Genomic DNA, 24,631 nt, shown 5'->3' with positions numbered 1-24,631 from the left:
CAATTTTTAGTTATATTTCTCTGTTACTGGGTTCCCTTTTGAAGAATCGAAAGAATGATTGAGGTTAGCTTCGCAAATTGTAGGAAAAATATCGCAATATGAAATACTGAAACGAAATCGATTTATCGAAAATATATTTATATTTGCACATCTCTAATTGCCTTAGAACGATATCTTGCGCAGCATATGCGCCAGGTGGCGCCACTGCAATTTGTGTACTGCAACTGCAGGGCACACGCAAATTATTAATCGATAGTTATTAATCGATAACATGGCTTATCAATAACTACACGTATAATTCGAACTTGTTAAATAAATATGTAAAACTGTCTGGGTTTTGAAAAGCAGCTCACTTAAATTAGCTTCCTCTTTAATTATTAGCAATAAATAGTTGCCGCCACCGGTTCCAGTTCCAGTCCCGGTTCCGGTTCCGGTTCCTTAAGCTCGCTCACTGCTTGAGCCGACACTCGGGCAGCGTTGACTCGCAGGGCTCCGTTTCGGGCGGCCTGGTCAGCAATGCGCACTGGGCATCCGCGACGACAACATCGTGCTGATCGAGGCAGACAATGGAGCGACGCCGCTGCGGCAGGGGCGCGCCCGGCTGGCGGCAGGTGAGCGGACAGAATTGCCAGGGACCCGGCCACCAGTGCGCCGGGCACTGCTGCTCGCCGCAGGCACGTGTCTGCCTCAAGGGTCGCCTGTTCTTGGCGTGCGTCCAGCAGGGCAGCGTATCGCCGAGCACTGTGGCAATTGACGGGGCACATGTATTGGATATATACATAAGTATATATATAAAGGAACATTTAAGATGGACTCACGCTTGCCATTCTCCTGGCAGATGGGCTCCCGATGCTGCACACCGCCGCCGCAGCTGGCGGAGCAGGCGGTCCAGTTGCTCAATCGCCACTGATGCTGCCGTCCGCTGGTCACATTGAAGGCGGGCAGCGTGAACTCAAAGTAGATGCCCGTGTTGCTCTCATTGCTGCGCACGATCGCCTGCAGATAGTCGGAATAATATACATAGACAGAGAGAAAGAGAGAGGATCAGCTCCTGGTACTTACATAGAGCGCTATGGCATGCTGTATGGGCTGAGGTATTTTGATGGTCTCCTGCTCGTCCAGCCGATCGTATAGGCTCTCGGCGCCGGCGATCTCGAATTCGCCGGGCATGGAGATCAGACTGTCGCCATTCAAATAAAACTTCTCGCCCTGCGCCCGTCCGATGGCAAGAAAGTGCGCCGAATTGGCCAGCTCCTTGATCAGTATGCGACGCGCTCGTGCCGGTATATTAACGATCTGTACATAAACGCCGTCGCTCACATTGAAGGGCTCACTGTAGATCTCCTTTATGGGCTTGCATTGATCACCAGCACCGCCGCAGACACCGCAACGATCGTCCTGCATGTCCGAGTCAACGATCCAATCGCAACCAACTTTCTGAATGAAACGCTCGTTTAATTGATCTCGCCGACCAGCTGTGGTCTATAGACGGCTTGCCCGAACTTACCTTGCAGATGCCATCGATGCACATGTTGTTCGTGCCCAGCGTGCAGGGCGTCCCGTCGAGCACCGTTTCGCCCCAGTTGGCGATTATCGTGTCGTCCACATCACTGCAGAACAGGCGACACGGATTATCTAAAAGTATAACGTGTAGACTCGTTTATGGTATATAAATTGAATTAATCTTTGTTTTTCACCCATTTCCCGCTTCTGGAAGTGGATTTTGCATAGGGGTATTGGAATCAGCTATTGCTAAGCAGTGAAATTCAGGTATGGCTTGGAATCAGAATTTATTTTTTGTTAATTAAATCTTTAACCGCCGCATTCCGCTCAGGTAGGTGGATTTTGTAAAATTAGGTGAAATACGTATAAAGTGAATTAATGGAGCGATCTTTGAAAGTGATGTAAATTATTTGAAATTCAAATCAAAGTAAAATGCATATTCAACTCAAATAAGTTTGAAGAAATATTTTTTTTTTTGCCCTAAAACATTTTTCCACCCGTAAAGGTGAATTTTGCACAACTTGTGGAAATACTACGTATAGATTAATATGTAAAGAAAATGATTTTTATGAGGCGTTTAGTCTTAAAACTGATTTCTGATATAAAACTGATTTAAATTTCGATCATTGAACCTAGAGCTATATTCATTAATGAACTTATTTTCCACCCAGTTTCCACGCTCGTAGGTGACATTATGCATGCGTTGTTTGCCATATATTGTATATAGATTTTTTTTTTACCAGGCTAGCTGCGGACTTACTCTTGTCGAAGAAGGGCAACCACTTGTAGGTGGCGCCCTGGTAGCTGACATTGTCGTAGCGTGCACACTGCTGCGCCCGGAAGCTGGGCTCGTGATCCGGACAGGGCTTCTTGCGGCAGATCTTGTAGCGCTTGCGCTCACCGATGCAGAAGACGCCGCCATTGGCCGGCACCGGTGAGTCGCATTCGCGCTGCTGTATGGAAACGCCGCCGCCGCAGCTGCGCGAGCATTCGCTCCAGTCGCTCCAGTTGCCCCAGCCGCCATGTATGGGCGTCAGCTCCTCCATGCGCACGCATTTGCCATTCTGGCACCATTTGTTCTTGCCGCAGGCGGTGCCCGGCGCCGTCGGGCGCATATTGGTTACGCACTCGCCGTTCACGCGACACCAGAGCGTCGAGCAGAACTCGTGCGGTGCGGAGCAGGCGCCCACATCGCTGTCCGTGGTCAGATTGAACTGCATGCGGCACTGTCGCTTGGCATTGTACCGCTCGCCCGGCAGCACCTCCGGATAGTTGTACTCGTCCGGCGGGGTTGGTGAATCGTTCAGGCATTCGCCCAGTCCCTGGCTGCAGCGATCAATCGATTATTATCACTGAATCGTGGCCAGTTCTAGCCGCTACTTACTCCAGGAAGTGGGTTATGTATTTCCGGCTGCAGTTTGACCAGCAAACCTGCAGCGTATCCGCCCCAAATGTTGGCGTCATGATGTGCACAATGGAGCCCACTCGCGGATGGCAGCCAATCTTGGCCGTGTCGTGGAACATTCCAAAGCTGTGCAAATAAAATATATAACAGTTAACATTTGGGACAGGTTAAAACTCGACATTTGGCTGGTAAGTTAAGTCGATTTTTAATCGATCGAATAATCGATATTGCTTATTTTTTTTATATAAAAGAAAATATTTGTGATAGCTAAAAGTTATCTCAAGTTTTTGTGTAAATCGATTCGATTATTAATCGATTCTGAAGCCTGTACATTTTTGAGATTAAAATTATTATTAAAATAAGAGTATAAATTCGTAATCAATTTCTTATCGATAAGTTCCATTACGTTTTCTTCTCCCTTATATTGATAGTTGGATTTTAATCAATTTTCTTTATCGTTAACTCATTCCTTTAGTTTTACATGCTTTACGTTTTTTTCGGCCGGTAGTTAAGTTAATCGCTATCGATTTGATCAAATCAACATTTGTTATCGAAAACGATAATAATAATGGATTGTAGATCAATTTTCTTTATCGATAGCCCATTAAACGTTTTGTCGGCCTGAAATGGTTATCGATTTACTCAAATCAATTTTATTGTTTTATATATATCGTAAGTCGACTGTAAATCAATTTCTTTATCGAGAACCCATTATTTAAATTTAGATTCTTGAGGTTTTATCGGCCTTAGGTCAAGTTAATTGCTATCGATTCGATCAAATCAGTTTTTGTTATCGATAACCCGTTTCTGACACAGCACAATAGTTTTATATGCCCGTGTCTGCTAGCACTTCAAAAGAACTGAAACCCCAAAAACGTAACGTAATGACGTAAGCAACTCATTCTACGCAGTACAAACGTAAAGGACTAAGCAAACCCTTAAGTTTTCTGCAAACACGGAATTACCTAAAAGTTCTTCATAAAAACGATATACAAGACATTTGATACGACATATTACTCAAAAAACGTAATGTAATTACGTAATGCAACTGAAGCTTACGTAAGCGTTAGTAGCGATTCGCTCGACTCACACAGGGGTTAAACTCGATCAACATTGTTGCAATTGAACGACTCAGCGGCATCTACCTACCTAACCAACACCCCCCCCCCCCTTCTCCTTCTCCTCCATCGCCCTCTCGTGATTGCTCCGCTCTACTATAGTTAATCTGTTGAGATTTATTATTCGCATTGTCTTTGAGAAACGACAAAAAAAACAAACAGAAAAGATCAACAACAAAACGCGACAAGCAATTTATGCCACGCTCTGTGACTAGACTGCGGGCAAGTCAAAAACCTGATTATTAGAATAGTGCTTAAATCAGCACAGCACACAATAAAAACAAAAACAAATTCACACACACGCACACACACACACACACAGAGAGATGGAAAATAAGCATATCGTTAGCCAGCGGCTGCCACCTGACGATGACCGGGCGACCCAGCGACAATCAAACGTAAATTGCACAACAACAAACAAGTCACAATTTATCGACCTGGGCTGTGATCGACTTACAGATACCCTGCTTATCGATAAGCACAAATGCTTTAATATCTATCATACATATATATCACGTATAATCAACAATTATCGATAAACATTACCGGTTTAGTATCTAAGAGCTATCGATAAGCATAATCGATTCGATAACTAGATTATCGATAAGTAGCAACGATTTAATATCTATAGATTATCGATAATCTCAAGCGATATAATAACTAAAGGTTATCGATAAGCTTAAACGATTTAATAATTAAAGGTTATCGATAAGCTTAAACGATTTACTATCGAAAAAGCTTGTGTCTTATTTTGCTTATCGATAAAACTATAATCGATTGAAGGAAATCAAAACTTTGTCTATAAAATAATAACAAAACCTTGCTGCTTTATCAGCCCAAGCTCTCACCATCTAGCGTCTGAAGAGTTTCTTGTTTCTATAAAGTCTAAAGTTTGGAAAATATATCAGAAATCAGCCCAAACATACGTGTACCAAAAGTCGGGACTGTGGCTTCAAAAAAGGGATCTTTAATTTATAGAAATATGTTTACTAACTAAATGAGAGACCTTAGAGATATATCTTAAATGCATTGCATGTTAATCTAGATCAGGAATAGTTATATGCCCTATTGAAACGAAAACTTATCACAGCGCCTTCTCAACACTTTGCCTGATTACAGGGTATAATGACGATTGTGGCCGCTGCAGCCACTGCAGCGCCTGCTGCTACTGCTGGCTGATCCGCTGGCCGGTTGAGTCAATCGGAACACGCCAGACTGACGGGCACTTGCCTGCGCTTATAAGGCGTTTTACAAAAATCCACTTGGCACGAACACCAAACGAGATAAGCCTACGAAACCGGACAACTGCGACAGCCACCGGCTGTGCTACCAAATTGCTACGTGCCGCACTCCCATTAGAGATGGACCAAAAAAAATCAGTGACTAAATGTTGAAAGATGACATAAACATAAAGCGAACTAACTGCTTGAGGTAAAGCTTTGGATTAATCTTGGCCAGACAAATTAAAAGGCTTTTCGCTTGACAGCTCAACTATGTTATACAAATTCAATTAAAAGCTTAAGCTTAAGCTTTTGATTCATCTCGGTCAGGTAAACCCACGGCTGAAGCTTTCAGTAAATGCTTTAATGCACTAAAGGCGCTTTAAGCTTATACGAGCTTTCAAAGCTTTTGGTTATTAAAATGCTTATATAATAATCACATATAAAAATCGGTTCGTAATGCTCTTCGTTCCTCATCTAACCTGAGCCTGAAGCGAATTATATTTATTAGAAAGCTAACAATATTTTCAGTACTTTAACACTAACATATATTCATAGAGATTTGAAAATGTTCCTGAGAACAAAAATGAAACCGTTGATCGGCAGTTCTCACCCCCACGGGTGGATTCTGCGAAATGCGTGAAACTCGTCTCGAATGGATTTTTACAAACAACTTTAAAAGGGTCGTTGAGGCCGAACGAATGGTAAAAAAAAAGTTGTTTACGGCCATTTTTTCGCCAATTTTCCACAGTTGCGGGTGGAATTTTGCAAAACCACGTCTTCTAGTTTTTCGGAAGCTCAGACTCGCGTTTTGTGGTCAAGGCGAGCTTAAAATAAATATTTATTCCACTTCCTTCGCATTTAACATGGTCTATAATTTATATAGAGTATACACCAGAAATAACAAGAGATTTATGAGTCGATCAGTTGTCCATCTCTAGCTCTGAGTACGCGTGTGTGTGTCTGTGTGTTTCTCGCTGGTTCTGCGACTAATTGAGTTTGAATAGCGCAAGGAGGGCGGCAACTGCGGAAGGGGCTGAAAGGGAGGTTGACAGTCGAGAAGAAGAGGGGAGGGGAGGGGCGTGTATCTGTGTGTGTGTGTGTGTGTGTGTGTGTGAACAACTATCGACTGTGGGCGTGCAACGCAGGCGATCATTGTCACAACACACGCAGGTGTCAAAGCATCCGTCGCGTCCACTTAGAGCAGCCATTCATGCGATTTGTTGTTGCTGGACCCATTGAAATTGAATTGAAAGGGTATCACGATTCGGTGACAATGTATGTGACAGGCATATGGGAAACTATAATACATAAGCAAGAACGGAAAATTCAAGGTATATACATTCCCGTGTATCATACGAATGTAAAATAAATTGAGTTAATCATATTTTTTTTGCTAACTTTTCCCATTATCGTAATATCGATAAATATCGATTTTGAGAGCCGAGTTGATAAAGCCAAGTCTGTCTATCCGTCTGTCTATCGTCTTGAAACTTTGCATAGGTCCGTCTTTCTGTTGCAGGCAAGACATATGTCGGAATCGGCCGGATCGGACCACTATATCCTATAGCTGCCATAGGAACAATCGGATGAAAAGTGGGTTATTATATGGAAAACTTTTTTGTTTTTCAAGATATGTTGACCAAACACGTCATTTATAAGTTTTACTATGCTTCTTAAATATATCCAAAATCTTTTTAACATCAGACTTATAAATCATATAGCTGCCATAGGAACAATCGGTCGAAAGAAAGTTCTTGTATGGCAAAGTATTCTGTTTTCCAAGATATTTGCACTTAACTCAGCATTTGCGAGCTTGACTTGAAAGATCGGACAATAAGCACCGAAGTTAGTTAGAAATGCATATTACATGCAAGGCAAGGCAGCTTGCCGCGGGGTATTCAATAGTCGGGCACGCCCGACTGGCTGGCTGGCTGGCTGCTTGCTGCTTCGATTCATTCATTAAACGAATTGGGCTGCACATAAATCTCTTTCGGCTGGCCGATCAATTGATGCATTTGCCATGCGTTGGCCGTTGCCGGCGGCCAAGCGACTCGAGCTGGACTGGAAGTGCATTTCCATGTTGGCCAACATGCGCATGGACAGTGTCTATGCAAATGTGGCGCCGGGGCAGCGGGGGCATCATAGTAGTAACTGATACGGAAGTTGTTCGACTCACTTGTGGCCCAGTTCGTGCGTGATCGTGTGGGAGAGCATGATGCCGTTGTCCTCGTTGACGCTGCACGATTGCTTCGGCTTGCACATGCCGCCCACATTGGCCAGTCCCAAAGTCCTGCAACAGGCATACATTAGCGGGGGTTGGGGTTGGGGTGGGGGTAGGAGGGGCGAATACTCACATGCAATTGTTGCCGCAAATATTTTTGCGTGTTATCAATATGGCGACATCATGATGATGCGGATCCTTCTCGTTGAGCGTGTTCAGCTTGTGCTGCCAGCTGCAAAAGCGATCCAGATTCTTTTGGGCATTCTGCGTGAGATTCAGCTCCGGTTCCGTATCGTTCTCCTGCAGCTGAATGATGCGCACCACAACTATCTCGATGGCATTGCCAATGCTGGGATCCTTGTACAGTGCGGACACCATATTCATAATGGTCAGCAGATAGCTGACGACGTCCTTGTGAAACGCGGACATGGTCGCATCCGCCACAATGAGTGTCTCCACGTGCCGTGGACTGCTGATCGAGCGACGGCTGCGCTCCATATGCGGCCCCAACGGCTGTGTATCGTATTTGAATTTCGTGTGCGGATGCTTTTGCAAGCGCCGATGAGGCTGCAGACGATGATTATGATGATGATGGAAATGATGCTGCTGCTGCTGGAGCTGATGATGATGATGGCGTCGCACCTTGCGTCCGCCTTGTATTTTGAACTTGCCACGCGCCTGCCACTCCAGACGCGTCTCCATGCGGCGTCGCGGCTCCCGTGTGCCACAATTGCTAACCGGACTCGAGCTCTGCCTCTGGCTGTGGCTCTGGCTCTGGCTCTGGTTGCCGCGCTGCTGACCCTTGTGGCGCTGCTCCTTGCGCTTGCGCTTGTGCTTGTGACGCCAGTGCGGATCCGCCTGCCAAATACGAACAGCAAAAGAGCACAAATGGACGCTAATTAGTATCTGGCAGCTCTTGCGCACAACCACTGGTTTGGCATACCTTCTGCTTGGGCTTCACCGAGGAGCGCTGGAAGACCACGTGCGGATGGCCGTTGATTGGATGCGCCGCATGCTGCTTGGAGGGCTCTATGTAATACTCATTGCTGGCCGTCTTAATGTGACCCACCTGGCAGAGAAAAATAAATGGAAACACGCGCCAAAAAGCAATCAATGTCAAGCAGAAAGACTTAGGCAACGAACTTGCGAAAAAACAAATGACTTAGGCAACAAACTTGAGATTGTGCAATTAAGCTCAAACGGAAATAGCTAGAGAGTTGCCAACAAAAAAAAGCTCAAAATCTGTCGATCTGGCTGAATAAACTTAAATAATATATATACTTGACATATGTTGTATATATACAACTTTCCTTCAAATATTTATTTCTTGTATGTAAATTCTTGTGTAGAGCGTGTGTGTAAATTTTGTTTTTGGATTTGCGACCTGCATATTATATATAAGTATCAAATTGAAGATTAGATAATCACTCACCAGACCGGAGCAGGTGGATATGGCCACGTTGGCCGAGGGCTGGCCGCGCACCTTGCCGTGAAAATGGCAATTGAGCTGATGCGCTGGCGGCGGCGCACGTGTGCGCAGATCGCGACGATGTCGCTCCACAATTAGATGCGGCGCCAGAAAGTAGCTGTGCGGTCTGCAATGCACAATGGGGCATGGTTAAGAGCTGCTGCCGCAGATTGGCCAAAGACAAAGACTTACGTCAGCTCCAGATGCAGCGTCTCGTCGCGCAGCGGCAGCTGGATATGCAGCTCGGGCTGTGCCTCAACGCTGCGACGCTGCCGTCGATGATCCCGCTGGTGGGCATAGTGGAGGGTGTGCGTCATGAACGCGCCGTCGGCGTGCACACGCCGCGGCACCACCAGCTGCCCCTCGCCCGCCACCAGCTCGTCCGTGTGCAGGCCATAAAGCGATTCGCAGCCGACGCAGCTCAGCCACAGGCAGAGCAGGCTGCTCAGATAAAGGCGCTTCATAATTGAACGCTTAAGTACGCAAATTCTCACAACTGGTTCTCTCTCTCTCTCTCTTAGTGTCTCTTATGCTCCTTAGTATTCGCACTCTGGGTGGCCGTTAGCCGTTGTCCATGCGTTTTAACAGCTTGGCAATTAGTGGGCACATGGCCGCAATTGCATTATATGCAGGCACCCAAGCCCAATCCCAATCCCAATCCCAGCACGGTCAGATTGTCGCGCAGCTGCAAGGCAAAGCATAAATAATAAGTTGATTAATTTCCAAAAGATTTCAATTATATTTTAGCAAAAGTATTTTACTGCTACACTTAAAATTTAGACGGAATCGTGAAGAGATACGTAATTCAAGCGTGTGAGTGTGCTCTAGTCGGGCTGACCGACTAAACGATACCCTGTATTAGGCTTACAAACATTGTTGCTTCCTAATTTCTACATAAGAACACAAAACCAAGCATATGTACATACCAAAGCTCAAGGTTGTACCTTTGAAAATGATTATTCTGTCAATTTGGAAGGGAATGGGAGAAGATGTCCAAAAAGTGAAATACATTTCAGCTGTGTGTTATACAATCTTCGAGTCATGCTTAAAAAACCAAGTCTTAAGATCGATATTTATCGATATTATGGAAAAGGGACTCGATAACGACAAAAAACTATGCGCATGATATACGAGAATATATATTTTAAATCTTCAATCTCTAGACCTTGTAGCTTCCGAGATTAACTCACAGAGAGACAGGCGGAAACGTCTCGATCGACTCAGCTCGTCTTTCTTCTCTTTGATAAGTATTTCTAAATGTAAGATCTTAACAAATGAAAAAACAAAACAAAAAACACCTGCAGACGAAAGAAGCACCTTCGTCTCTTGTGAAGATCACTTTAACACTCAATAATACTCATGGATAATTATTTTAAATACACATTTTTTACAACATGTTCGTTGTTTGCCATACAAAACGGGAGAACCACAGCTGGTACACTACTTAACAAAAATTAATTTGTTCAAAATATATTCATGTTACAGCACAAATCAGATTTACTGCTGAGTAAAGCGCCAAATGACACCAGGTGAATATAAAGCTCAGATTTAAGTTCAAGCGATTTTTAGGTTCACTTATTTTCATCAACTTATTCATGTAAATGTATTTGATTTTTGGAAGCTTGAACGAACTATTTTATACTCAGCTCAAGCTTTGGCTTTGAGCCTGAGTGTAGTTATAGAAAGCTTTAAGCTTTCTTTTACTAATTACGCAAAAGCTTCTTACATGCTGAATTGCTTTGCAGGACCGCCGGAAGCTTGCTTAAGCGAGAGCTTTAAATGATAGCTTTAATTAAGCTTTTTAGTGAGCTTTATCTAGCTTATTGCATTTAGTGCCAACTTTAAGCTATGTACCTATATTTGTATTATGCGAACGCTTTAAGGGAGCTTTTTTCATTTAGTTTAATAGCTTAATTGCTTTAAAGGACCGCCTGAAGCTTGCTTAATTGCGTTAGGCGAAAGCTTTAAGCGAGATTATAGCATTTAGCGATAGCTTTAAAGTACAGCTTTACGTTAGCTTTTTCGTAAAGTTACGCGTGGGCTTTAAGTGAGCTCCTTCCATTAGTCCAAAGCTTTAATCGAGTTTATGGCATTTAGTCAAAGCTGTAAGCTTTTTAGCTAGGCGAAAGCTTTAAGTGAGCTTTTTGCATTTAGATTAAGCGCACAAAGCGCATGCATCAGAGTTAACTTAAAGCTTAAAGCTAGATTAGAGTACAACTATTTAATAGTTTTTGAGAGATTATCTTTATTGAATGAATAAGCCGCATACTTTTTAGTAAAACGTTAAATTTTGAACCAAAAACAAAAGTTATAAGTATCTATTAGGGATATTTAAGACCTTATACAATAGCTTGATGCATGTGTTTAATGTGTAAAAGGGTATTTACTAGTCGAGCACGTGCTGATCGCATATTTTTTGTGCTGTTTCGTAATGCAATTAATCCAATAATCAAGTAGCTGCCAGTGGCAGCAAGTGTCATTGTGACCATAAGCACTTGGCTCAGTTGACAGCAACAACAACAAATCAGAGTGCTCGACTAGGAAATACCCTAAGTGCAGCATCCTTCTGCGCAGCTGTGATAAATTTGATATATATAAGTGAGCATATACCAAGGTATAAGGTTCTAACTTAGAAAAAGAATTGGTTTTTTCAATTTTTGGATAAGTCCCCATTTACCCTAATGCTAGTCCATGAAAGTGAAATATTCTTAATCTGAATATACTATACGAGTATGCCAAGTGACTATACTATACCAAGTTTGGAGTATCTACAAATTGTATTTTTAAAGCTGTGCTACACAAAAAAAAACAGATCTCAAAATCGATATTTATCGATGATTGAATATATCTATATAATAATTGCTAATAAGCTAAAAATATGTTTAAAAATCGACTCAGCTTGTCGTTCTGATCGGGAAGATGCTTATTCCTTTCTGTTACATACATATGCACACGACAGTTTACCCATTTCGTATAAGTACAGGGTATACAAGACAGCAACAACAACAAAGCACAACCGCAGGCCGCGTTGGTGTCGCTTCGGGCCACAATGCATTCGGATTGAATTACAATTGTGCGCATTTCATCAAAAGCTGCTGCTGCTGCTGTTGCAACTGGAAGTAGCAATTGTTGCTGCTGCGGCAGCAATTTTGTAGCTGCGCCCTGGCGCCAGCGCTTTGATTGGCAGCCAATGGCGGAGACAGCCGACGGATACAGGACACTTGCGTTGCGGAGCGCCGCAATGAATGATGCAAACCCGATCGGGCCAGACAGACAATTATGGCATAAATTTCTACGAAAATATGCAACAACAACAACAACGGCAACAACAAAAGTTGAAAGCAAAAAACTATTTCCAGCTAATAAATAAAAGCTGATTAGCTTTTAGCTTTTTAGCAAATGCTTCACAATAAAACTGAAGCTCGAGTTGCGGCAGGCGGCGAGGAAGGGTTACTCAGGTGTGTGTGTGTTTTTTTGTTTTTTTTTTGTTTTTTTGGGTACTGCCCACAGCCAGACAATGGCTAACCAAATTTAAAGCCAAAAAATGGGCAATAAAATTAAGCAAATCATTTGAATGCGGCGCTTCAAAGGCAAACACAAGAGAACAACAAAAGCGGCGGCACGTCGAAGTTCAAATACCCTTTCAGAATTATGGCGGATATAGTGTAGTTCGTAGTTGCCGTTGTCTTGCAGAACAGACAAGTTTTCCGCAGAGAATACAATTTGGGATCTATGTAGCCATATGCTATAGTCAATCGATGTCTTTGAAATCTATATACAGGGTAGATCGAGTATAGACCAAATGTTCAAATTAAGTTGAACATTTGACGACAGATTCAAAAGATGCTGCGTCTTATTAATCGTCGACTACAGTTGCAACTGTTGTTGCTGATCAAGATAACATATATAATTATATATATATACTCCATGGGCTGGGGGTTTCATCATTCACGGCAAAATCCTAATACCCTGCAGTAGGGCATAGAAACAGCGATATTGTGTGTCATTATCAAAGCAACACACGACAACTTAATTATTCAATAGATGAACAGATGACACGAAGTCGACGTCGACGTCGCAGCTGACGCTGGAGAAGATCGCAGATCGCAGATCGCCAACTGCCAACTGGCAACTGGCAACTGGAGAGTCCCGTCTAGTCAGCCAATTGTTGTTGTTGTTGGCGCTCTTATCACGATCACGATTTGTAATTTATGATAAATGTTGGCAATTCCATTAATAAAATTAAATAAAGCTCATTAGCTGGCAACACAAAACAAACTCTTTTGGCCAGTCGCAAAACGTGGCCAAAAACAAAATACAAATAAAGATAAAAACTTGAGATTAGAAAGCAAGCGGCAACGCACTTTGCATACCCTATGCTTGATTTAATTTGAATTTTATAAGTAATTTATCTGGAAATAAAATATTATATGACTTTTTGTAGATTTGCTAATAGAAATTCCCATCGATTTTCCCTTTATTTTTACATTAAGTACTCTACTTTTGTTAAGATAAACATAAAAAGTATCTACATTTGTTTTTATATATAAAATGTATTTAAATACGTTAGCTAAAATATTGAAGAATGTCAAAATCAAAATGTGTTTTAGACTAAATTCTCCGAGAGACAGAATATAAGAGCCTTAATAAGAAATATAATTATATCATATGCAGAGCAGCAAAGCCAAAAAGAACCTGCCAGTGAATCCTTTCACAGTTCGAACCAGCTGCCTTTTGCTCCCTGCCTTGTGCTAAGCGTATATTCGAAGATTTGTACGTCAGAGACTTTCTAAGCTAAATAAATCTGTGTCTGACGTCAAGCCTGATGGTCAAACTGGAAAGACTCGCAGCAGAAGTGTATTGAAAGACATTGATTTTGTGAGGCGCCTGAAGCAGGCGCCGTTTTAAATTATATTCAAATTGTATGAGAAAAACCCAATAATGACAATAAAATACTGGCCCAGTCACCAGTTCCAGTTCTCGGCTCTCAACTGTCGTCAGCAGTTCCCAGTTGCCAGTTGCCAGTCGCTCGTCCAGAGTTTGGAGGCTTCTTTCTAAGCTTCTGCGGCGAAACTTGAAAGCGGCGCACATAATTAGCAAGCGCCAGATTATCATAATGTTAAATGTAGCTTACTGCAGTTCTGCTTCTTCTCTCCCTCTCTCATCTATCTCCCTCCCATCTCTCTCTCTCATCTCTCTCTCTCGCATCTCTCTTGCTGCTCTTGGCGCAGCAACAAGTTGTCTGTCGCCATTTGGCGCTGTGCGTCGGCTTGCAGGCGCCACTTTTAATTATCAATCAAACAATCAATCAATCACATTTGACGTCTCCCTCCATTAAATGTCAGCCAATTGATTGAATTTTCATTTGGACAACGACAACGACAACGACGGGCATGCCCCATGCCCCATGCCCCATACCATATACCTATTGCTGTAGGTATGCCCAGGCGCCATGCCCCATTCATTGATTGATCAATGATGTTGTCTGGCTCGTCGCCCTGATTGATGAACTGCAGTCGAGTGTGCTTGTCTTCTCAGCAAATCTCTGACATTGTTTCTCATCTCTAGAGTCAGACGAATAGAAATACCTTGGCGAAATTGCAAAGATGCTTAGCTTTGGCTTTGCTATCGCCTTTTTAACTACTTGGGCGACATTTAAGCGATAGCGGAGAATTTCTTTAACTTATAGCTCAATAAATCTAGTTTTGTTTCCTGGCAAAGGCAGAAGCCAAGACTAAGCTTCTTTACCCCCAGAAGTCTCCTTTTGCTTAGCCGCTTTTTTCGCCTGAAAGATAAGTTAGTGATAAAGACATGAACCAGTGGATAGTTCAACTCGTTCATGTTTTTCATTCGTTTATCTTTTCCGCTCGTTCATCTCTTCCATTCGTATCCCCAGGATCAGTTACAATAGACTTTATCTAATAGCAGATAGAAAAGCGATAGAAAGGCGATACGCCGAGGAATAACTGATATTCCTTTCCCGCAAGGCAATAGACTTGCCCTTTTCTTTGACCAGGAATTGACATCCCTCTGTTTGACATCCTTTGGATGTTAAAAATGCGAAAGAAAGGCGATACACCTAGAAATAACTGATATTCCTTTCGCAGGCAATTTATTTATTTACACTTATAATAGTGAGCTTAATTAAGGTATTTTGTACGAGTTTTTTTTTGTATTTTTTTTTTTTTGAACATAATTATTATTTATTTTATTTAAAATCTGCCCGCTTTTTGTATGTGTCTGTTTTGTGTGTTTAGTGTAGGGGAAGCAGTGGAATGTGTGGAGTTAGACTTTTTGGGGGAGGTCAATTGGGTGTTTCCTTTTGAGCCGTCTTGTTGTTGAGTTGTTCTTTAAAAGGCGGGTGGCAAGATTATTTGGGTGGTTGCCTAGCAAGTATCGATCACTCAGCTTGGCCATAACCTCCTTTACCCAAGGTATATTATCAGAGATTATACGCAGAGTTTTATTTTGAGGTCGTTGAACAATGTTCAGGCTGCTCTTGCTGGCGGTACCCCAAAGATGGATGCCGTAAGTCCATGTTGGCTTGATAATTGTTTTATAGATTAAAAGCTTGACGCGAAGCTTCAATTTGGACTGTCTACCAATCAGCCAGTAATATTTGTTCAGCTTGTTTTCAGCCTGCTTTCTTTTGCGCACAATGTGTTCACGCCATGTCAGCCGTCTGTCGAGTGTGATGCCAAGATAATTGGGCGTTGTGCTTACCGGAATCTGTAATCCATCTAGGAAAACTTGAGGGCAGTTCCCTTTGCGCACCGTGAAGCTGGTATCGGTGGACTTTTCCTGGTTGACCGCGCTGTTCCACCTTTTCAGCCAGCTGTCCAGGGAGTCCAATTGACGCTGTGTTGGCCGTTGTAAGAAAGGCAGTATCATCCGCGTACGTGGCAACCAAGAGGCTCTGATCCGGGCTGACAGGCATGTCAGCTGTGTACACCGTGTATAACAGAGGTCCCAGAACGCTGCCTTGTGGGACTCCGGCTCTGATGTTCTTTATAGATGAAATGGTGAAATAAAGTTTATGCAGTAGACCGGGGTGCCATACCCTATCAAAGGCTTGCTTCACGTCGAGCATGACCGCACAGCAGTACTCTTTCGAGCAATTTAGAGAGAGTAGCCAGTAAGCTTATGGGACGATAAGAGGAGAGATCGGCCTCAGGTTTACCAGGCTTTGGTATTAAAATTACCTCAGCTCGTTTCCACTGGGAAGGGAAATGTCCAATCTCAAAGCATCGGTTAATTACGTTGGTCAGCAACTGGACACAATTTTTAGGAAGCATTTTAATCGCCTTAGCGTCGATGCCATCGTGTCCAGGCGTTTTTTTTTTGGATTAAGTACAGCAATCTCATTCTCAATCTCGTCCAGGAATGCTGATGCGATCCGTGTGTCCCCCACACTTGGTAGCTCCAAGAAACGGATAGTATCCGCTTTGTCCGCCAATGAGCAGCGATCAAACGGCATGAATGAGTCATAAAGGTGCTCTGCAAAGGCATCTGCTCTTTTTTGGTCTGATCAGCACCAGTCCCCGTTTGCTTTTCGGACCACAGCTGCCCTTCTAATAGGTCGTTTAATATGGCGTGTGACCTGCCATAAGCTATTTGATGGGTCTCCTGGTTCGAGATCCTCTAGGAACCTATCAAAGGCGCTCTTCCTTAAGTCTTGTAGAAGCTCCTTTAGGCGTTTAGTGGCTCTGTTGAGGAGGTTTTTATCCCATGGGCTGCGGGTAGAAAACCAACTACGCCTGAGTCGCCTCTCTTTCGCAACGCGAGCGGCTACCTCAGGAGTCCAAAGATAAAGGTCTCTTACTGGCTATCTGTCTATCTCTGCAGCGTTATGAATTTCTTGAGTTAGGCCTGCTACCACACTGTCAATGTCGTCGGCAGAGGAAAGTGTGGCGTTAGGGTTCACCCTGGTTAGCAGCCGTGGTTTGTATCTGTCTATGTCCATGTTATTTTTAATCAGCCTTTTGTACGAGTATATATATATATGTGTGTGTGTGTGTGTGTGTGTGTGTGTGGGCGTGTGCGTGTTAGTGTATGCATGCATGTATGTGTGCATTTATGAATATATGTATGCATGCATGTTTCTTTTCTTATACCAAACGCAGACCAAGCTTATTTTTTCGCTGCGCTGCAAATTTAAATACAAGTGCTCTTCTCCTCGATTCTCAAGAATTCAAGTAGGCTCTGCAGCTTTTCATGCTTAGCTACTAGTGTAGTGCCTTTTTTTTTTGGTATTTTTTTTTCTTTGTGTTTATGTTTGTACATTTATATGCTTGTATGAATGTATGTATGTATGTATGTATGTATGTATGTATGTATGTATGTAGGTATGTATGTATGTATGTATGTATGTGTGTATGTATGTATGTATGTATGTATGTATGTATGTATGTATGTATATATGTATGTATGTATGTAGGTATGTATCTATGTATGTATGTATGTATGTATGTATGTATGTATGTATGTATGTATGTATGTATGTATGTATGTATGTATGTATGTACGTATGTATGTATGTATGTACGTATGTATGTATGTATGTACGTATGTATGTATGTATGTATGTATGTATGTATGTATGTATGTATGTATGTATGTATGTATGTATGTATGTATGTATGTATGTATGTATTTATGTATGTATGCACGCATGTATGCACGCATGTATGAAGGTGTCTGGACAGTCATTCATACATGTACGCATGCATGCATGTTTGAATATATACAAAACAAAAATGCATGTATGTATAAACTGGCATGCATATGCAAACTTTAAACATCGCCAAAAAAATCTTTGAATGTTATTTCGAGGAAGCTTGGATTCTGCGAAAAATGAGAAACACGTCTCAAATGATTTTTCATATGGATCCTTGGAAATGAATTTGAGCGCGAAATCTTTCCATTTCCACCAAGTAAGTATGGATTTTCCAAAAACTGCGAAAGACCCTTCAGATGAATTTTTACAAAGACCACTGAACAAGTTTTTGAAGCCGATCGCATGGTAAGTAAAAAACATTCATATAACCATTTTTCGGTAATTAACCACGCGGGCGATATTTCCCAATTCGCTAAAACACGTATTCATTAAGTTCTTATGTAGAGCTTTCGAAATAAGTTTTATGCAATTCGAACAAAACTTAAGACAGCCGTAAACATCTTTGAATCGCATTTTCCACCGAGGAATCTGGGATTCTGCAAAAAGTGTGAAACACGTCATAAATGATTTTTTCCATAGATCAGCCACCTAATCTTTGACCAACATTTCCACCAAGGGGGAAACCATTTTTCGAGAAGTGTGAAACACCCCTCAAATGAATTTGAACAAAGATCTTTGAAAATGAGTTTGAGGCCGATCGGATGGTAAGCAAAAAATTTTCATACAAAGGTTTTTCGCAATTTTTCCACCCGTGCGAGTGGAATTTGCCAAAACCCCGTCTCAACGTGCACCTTCAACACATAAGGTAACTACAGAGAAAACTTCAGCTTGCGTGATCACCAACCTGTCAGTCAGTCAGGACAAACAGTTTTATATATAGATACATATTATATTCGTTGGCTGTTAAGATAGCGATAGAATGGCGATACAGCAGCAACAAGGATGTGTCATCAAATCGCGCACATTTCCAGTGAATCATTGAAACACTTTGATGACCCACGCATCGAATGATCTCACATAGTTTCTCTTATTTAGGCTGTTTTCCTCGATTGCCAATTTCACTATAGACCAAATGTGATTTACACACACACACACACACACGCGCGCACGCACACTTCTTATGTGCTCATAATAAATTTATTATTATGAGTATTTTTTCCCCATTTTATATTTTTTTATAAAAAAAAAACAAATATATATAGATATATTTTTTTTCAATGGCCGGCGTTGGCGTTCCAAAATTGACATTTGTCAACAGCTTTGTTGACGCTTCGCTTAATTTATTAGCCACGTTTTGTTGTCGCTTTACATTTGGCCTGGCTGCTCGATCACATCATCATCTCGCGCTAATGATCATCATTAATGATCATCATTTGGGGCATAGGCGACAAGCTGAGCTTTGTATGCAAATAATGCGACCAAAAGACTCGCACACAAAATACCAGCAGAAAAATCCCAGAAAAAGCGATTAAATAAGAGTGCTCAAGTCGGAATTGGCCGACTAGAAGATACCCTAGCTAACTGCACATAATATCTAACTTTCTTCTTAGATACATCTAAGGCGGTTGTGCTTCTTCTTTGCCTCACATTCTTGATGAAGTTCGGTGCTTGTAGTCCGATCTGATATGATACTGTAAAAAATATGCTCTTCTTAGCCATTTTCAATAGGTTCAGGGTAAGCAAACCATATACTAATACAAATATATTTTATTTGTGAGAAATACCAATTTTAGTTTGAAAACTTTAAAAATGCCGGTTCCAATTTCTGGTTTTAATTTTCTCTAATTTATGATTTTTATTGTTATTTTTATTGTTATTGTTAACTATAAGCCAATTTATTATTCAAATTTAAGCAAAACTGTATTATAAATTAATAAGATGTTAATTAGGCAAATTCTTGACGCAGGCGAATCTAAGGAAATGCATTACTAACAAACTATTACGATAATCATTATCATTAGTATTAGTTTTATTATTGGTATTATTATTCGTATTGTTATTGTTATTGTTATTGTTATTATTATTTGTTTTATAATTGGTATTATTATAATTATAATAATTATTATTATTATTTTTATTATTATTATTATTTTATATTATTATTATTATTATTATTATTAATATTGACATTAATATTATTATTATATTTTCTTTGCTTAGAGAACCTTCGGGAAACACTAGAGACATGAGATTTGTTAGTGATATGATAAGAATACTGGGCATATTTCTGATATTTAATACCCCGGCTCTATATATTTGGGTTTCTATCAAGTAAGCTTGGATCAGTTATAATATATGTACTTCTCTTATTGATCGCCCCTGGAACAAACACTATATGCCCAAGGAACGTTTGAGAGCTTCGCCGTCGAAACTTCGTTGGATAACATCTGCCCACCAGGCATATGGCAAAATCGTTCAGAAAATGGCAAAAAGTGCGGCAAGGGGCGAGCTGTGAAGTTTATAGAAAGATTTCACTTGGATGCGAGGCAGAGACGAGACCAAAGCAATTTGTACGCCTACCTGGCAGCCGTAAGAGAGAGAGAGAGAGAGAGAAAGAGAGAGGAGGAGAGCTGGGCTGCGTGAGAGGGTAAGAGAGAGAGAGAGAGAGAGAGACTCCCATATTGCTGCGTGGCTTCATTCACATACGTATATGTATATCTCTTCTTCTTTTTTCATTCATGCGTTGTAGTTTCATTGAGACACACACACGCACGCCCATTGCCAGACACACACACACACGCACACGCACACAGCTTTTATTTTTATGAATGAAATGAATCTTTTAACGTAGTAAAACGCGCAGCGACGGACGTGCGCAGAGGAGGGGCGCGCGGGCCGGGACCGGGGCCTCAGCTCTGTCCAGATCGCACGTAACTCCAACCAAAGGCGCATATGTGGATCTAATGTTGTTGTTTCTGCTGTTGTTGTTGTTGTTGTTGCTGCTGTTGTTGTTGTTGTTGCTGCTGTTACCGTCTCGAGGCATATTTTAATTTCTTTAGTGGCGGGCGTCTCCGCGTCGGTTCCATCGCATGTGGGCCGAAAATGTATTTTTTATGGCGACGTCGTTTTGATTTTGTATACCCTTGACCCATTGAAAATTGTTAAAAAGGGGTATAATGTGCTTGTGCAAATGTGTGTAACAGGCAGAAGAAGACATTTACGATCACAGACATTCTATATATATGTATATATATACATATATATTTGATCAGCTCGCCGAGCTGTTTCGATCCAGCCTTTGTTAAAAGCTGGAGATTTCTATTATCTGTTATATCGATAAAACATAATGGCAAGAAATGTGAAGAAATATTACTTATTCTCCTTTCTTGCGATTGTTTTATCGATATCTTCCACTTTGACGATATCGATAAATATCGATTTTGAGAAATGGACTTATTGAAAAATTTAAAATTCAAGTTATTTGGTTTAAAAATTACTCGATTAATGTATGCAGGTTCATTATCATATTCATCGATAATTATCGATTTTAAGAATCGAAATTATTGCAATACTAAATAAGCTATTTACTTGGTGTAAATCGAACTCGATTTCATTACATATTTTACATTTTCGATAACTGCTCTTACATTCTCCACATTTTTACATAAATTTGTGCCATAAGTAGATCTTGAAAATTTCATAAAGATCGGATCATAAGCTCCGAACTTAAACAAGACTAAATAGTGTGACCAAAGTGTGGAGCCAAGTGAAGAAGAAGCACAGCCGCTGCGCAAGCTGGCGCCCTGAGTGTAGGGTATGTGCTAGTCGAGCAGTCTAATTTGCTCTTTGTTAAGTTTGTATCTCTCTTCAGCTTGTTGTTGTACAACAAATGCAGGCCATAAATTTTGCACAGGCGTTGCTCGGGATGGCCACGGATCGTCAGCGCTCGGAGATTGTTGTTGGAGTTGGCGAGGGGAAGCGGTGTGTGCGTGTGTGCGTGTGTGTGTGTGTGTGTGTGTGTGTAGTGGGACGCACTGCAGCCCACAAAATAACAAAAAACAACAACAACAACAACAAAAAGTTATAACAAATCATTTAATTTGCTTTTATCTGTGCTGCCTCATACAATGTTGTAGCTGCTTCTGGCCAAAAAAAAAACAGAAAAAAAACATGCGCGGCGCTTATTTTGACCATTTTTGGGTGCTGCTTGTGGCATTTATTTGGCTCGCCGTGTATCTGACAGATACACATACTGTATCTGTATCTGTGTATCTGTGTATCTGTATCTGTATCTGTATACGAGTGTGAGATCACACAGGAAATTAGCTTAATATATGGCTACCGTTTTGCCCGAAACCAACAATAAAAAAAAAATAAAAACAATGCGAACCAACGTGCAAACAGCAGCCGCAGCACGTTAATAGAAACAGAAAGAAAACAGAGAAGAAAAAAAAAACGAAGCGAAAGAATCGTCGTTTTTTTTTCACACTATTCCTCCACAAAATAAATAATGAAACAAAGTATAAATAAAAATAAAAAACAAAAAAAACCCTCGTGCATGCGCCCCCAAAAGCTGTCACTGGCGCGCAGCTATATCAGAAGACGTCAAAATTATGGATGCACGGGCGCATTCGTAAGTCTCTGAAAATTGTTTGACCGCACAACCAAATGTACTACAGTGAAAGCTCCACAAAACGGACAGCTCCTTGGATGGATGTGGAACGTAGCCAGAGTTTTTTCTTGGCTTTCAACTATTCTCTTAGCATTTTTTTCCTGTTGAAACACAAAGAATCCTTTACTGGAAAAAACTTTAAATTAGACTTAAAATAAGCACAAAATAGCTTGAAGCAAAACGGAAAGGTCTTGAGACAACCCTTAAATATATATGCATGCGCTATAGAGTTGGAGATGTCTTCAGCTTTTTAATGACAAACTTATATATCGTATATAAGGGCATAAAAATGTATGTTTTAGGACTTTTCTGTTTTGCTTCTAGCTATTTTGCGCTTGTTTTAAGTCGAATTTGCATAAAGCTTTTTGTTTCACCATATTTCATTTGTTTCCCCCAAGGGATTCTTTGAGTACAAACTGGAACAAACTAAGATAAAAGTTGATAATATGTATATGTATTTTTCTGCTATATATATATGTATTCGTGTCCAGTATCAGGAGTCGTGTGGATATAGCCAATTCCGTCTATCTTAAAGCTAACGTCCCTAAACTTTGCATAGTTCCCTCTTTCTGTGGTAGGCAGCAGAAACATCTATATCTATATCATCATAGCTCTACTATATCATCATAGCTCTAAATTTTGCTGTTCTTCAAGATATCTTGACCAAACTTAACTTTGACGTGCTTTACGAACTTCCTCACATATCTTTCACTCGTTAAGCTATTTATTTATTGGATAGATCGAGTTTGTTTCCGATATTCGATAACTTGCCCCGTTTCCAAGTAATCGATAAAAATCGATATCGAAATCCGGTTTTTTGAGCAATTTCGGCAAATAATATGAGCTTAAGTCACCAAACTTGACATGAAGCTTCTAGAATAGTCTTTCTTTCTTTCTTTCATTTTATACCTATCGCCCGAGTTTGGAAGAAGAGGGTTCAGGGTATCCCCTAGTCGGGAGCTCCCGACTAGAACCTCTTACTTGTTATTTGCTTGAATTTATAATTTACAAATGAATCAATTTTCTCAAAATTACAATTTATTTTTAATAGATCTTCTGTCAGTAGCTTGTGTTAAAAATTTAAACTTTTTTTACAAAATAATCCCAGCTAAGAAATTTCTCCCAGGGATTTACCAGTTATGAAAAATTGGAAAATTGTATAAGAATTCTAGAGTTTTAATTCGAAAAAAAGTATCATGCTATGATGCTATATATGAGTTAAACATATATATATATATATATATTATTATTTATTTTATTCTTTTTATATTCTTTTTTATACAAGTAAAGTTTGCCTTTTCTGTCTATTCTTGTGCTTCTTTAAATTAAAATTATGCATTTTTGATATGAGCAAAAATTAATTTCTATGAATAAAATATTATAATTTCTATAAATCGTAGAGCACCAATAATTTACCTAATTCTTATTGAATACAAAACTTTTTTCCATTTTTTATAAATATATTGACATTTGAAATCTTTTCATTCTTAAAATTTCTAATTTGAGAAAAATGTGAACTTTTTTTTAATGAAATTGATGTTTTTAAATTTCAAATTAAATTGATCTGTCCGGGCAACTCGCCCGCCCGACTTATTCCGCCGATAAGTGTTCCCGTTTGTTTTTTTTTTTTGTGAACTAATTTTGGGTACAAATTGAAATTTGTTTTTAACATTCCATATAATATTTGTAATAATGAATCTATGAATGGGCTTGGAGGGCGTTCCGAGTACTCACCCCTGCTGAGATTGTTGTTGTTGTTGTTGTTGTTGTTGTTGTTGTTGTTGTTGCTGCTTGTGTTTGTTTTTGCTCTGAATGAAGCCCGTAAAGATGTCAACCGCAAATACCGACGTTCTTGCTGATTATAATTATGATGATAATGCCCGATGATGATGATGTTGATGTTGATGATGTTGATGTTGACGCTGGGATGATGTCAGGTAAATACTGCGGCCAACGACGGCGATTTGGGTCGTCGGCGGATTCTTTAGAATCGCAACAGACACAAAAAAGTAAACAAAAACAAAAAAACCAACAAAAAAATAACTACCAAAAAACAAGAAGGAGTTAAAATGTTTGCGCCGGCGATGACTAAGCGATTTTCAATATTGAATTAGTTTCTGTTTTCGTTCTTTTGCTCACTTCTTGTTGTTGTTGTTGTTTTTTTTTTTTGTTGCGCATGCGCCACACGCGCTGATAAACAAACAATTAAAAAAAAAAAACAAAATAAATTTGATGTGAGAACAAAATTGCACGAAACGAACTTAATTTCCGAAAAATCCATTAAAAAAAATAGCGTTTGCGCGCGTTTTTTTTTTCCGATCGCTTATCGATGCCAATTTCAATTTCAATACAATGCGAGTCGATTCGATTGGAATCGCGCTTGGGCACACACTTGCACGCGCAC

The 24,631-nt window shown here is 40.7% G+C and overlaps 1 protein-coding gene and 1 long non-coding RNA gene across 3 annotated transcripts; one reads left to right on the top strand and one right to left on the bottom strand.

Annotated features, from left to right (window-relative positions):
- Window positions 1–121: 121 nt before the first annotated feature.
- Window positions 122–24,304, bottom strand: AdamTS-B (ADAM metallopeptidase with thrombospondin type 1 motif B). 2 transcript variants are annotated; one of them, XM_064684524.1, is made up of 12 exons: window positions 23,962–24,299; window positions 9,131–9,623; window positions 8,903–9,065; window positions 8,414–8,539; window positions 7,604–8,328; window positions 7,426–7,539; window positions 2,888–3,034; window positions 2,264–2,829; window positions 1,508–1,635; window positions 1,063–1,437; window positions 819–996; window positions 122–741 (listed from the first exon to the last, which is right to left on the bottom strand). In XM_064684524.1, the coding sequence occupies exons 2-12, from the start codon at window positions 9,400–9,402 to the stop codon at window positions 449–451; spliced, it is 3,087 nt and encodes a 1,028-aa protein (XP_064540594.1). In that variant the 5' UTR covers window positions 9,403–9,623; window positions 23,962–24,299; the 3' UTR covers window positions 122–448. The 2 variants fall into 2 exon arrangements, with proteins under 2 accessions (XP_064540594.1, XP_064540595.1); XM_064684525.1 differs by lacking the exons at window positions 122–741; window positions 819–996 and having other exon boundaries at window positions 1,281–1,433; window positions 23,962–24,304.
- LOC135430011 (uncharacterized) lies at window positions 1,145–2,386 on the top strand. Its single transcript, XR_010436513.1, has 4 exons — window positions 1,145–1,283; window positions 1,340–1,641; window positions 1,718–1,770; window positions 2,247–2,386. It is a non-coding gene; the product is annotated as an uncharacterized LOC135430011 (long non-coding RNA).
- Window positions 24,305–24,631: the final 327 nt, after the last annotated feature.

Source organism: Drosophila montana, unplaced genomic scaffold (genome assembly GCF_035044405.1).
Source record: "Drosophila montana isolate Dmon_TW-CO22-7 unplaced genomic scaffold, ASM3504440v1 contig_2781_1, whole genome shotgun sequence".
Lineage (NCBI taxonomy): Eukaryota > Metazoa > Arthropoda > Insecta > Diptera > Drosophilidae > Drosophila > Drosophila montana.
Note: the sequence above shows the minus strand (reverse complement) of the source record. Positions and strands in the feature narration are given on the sequence as shown.

Excerpts from the sequence above, each read along its gene's own strand:
- AdamTS-B (XM_064684524.1), bottom strand. The coding sequence starts at position 9,402 with ATGAAGCGCCTTTATCTGAGCAGCCTGCTCTGCCTGTGGCTGAGCTGC. Across the intron at positions 7,540-7,603 it reads ATTTGCGGCAACAATTGCAT|GACTTTGGGACTGGCCAATG; the intron begins GTGAGTATTCGC and ends TGCCTGTTGCAG. Across the intron at positions 742-818 it reads CTGCCAGGAGAATGGCAAGC|TGCTCGGCGATACGCTGCCC; the intron begins GTGAGTCCATCT and ends CAATTGCCACAG.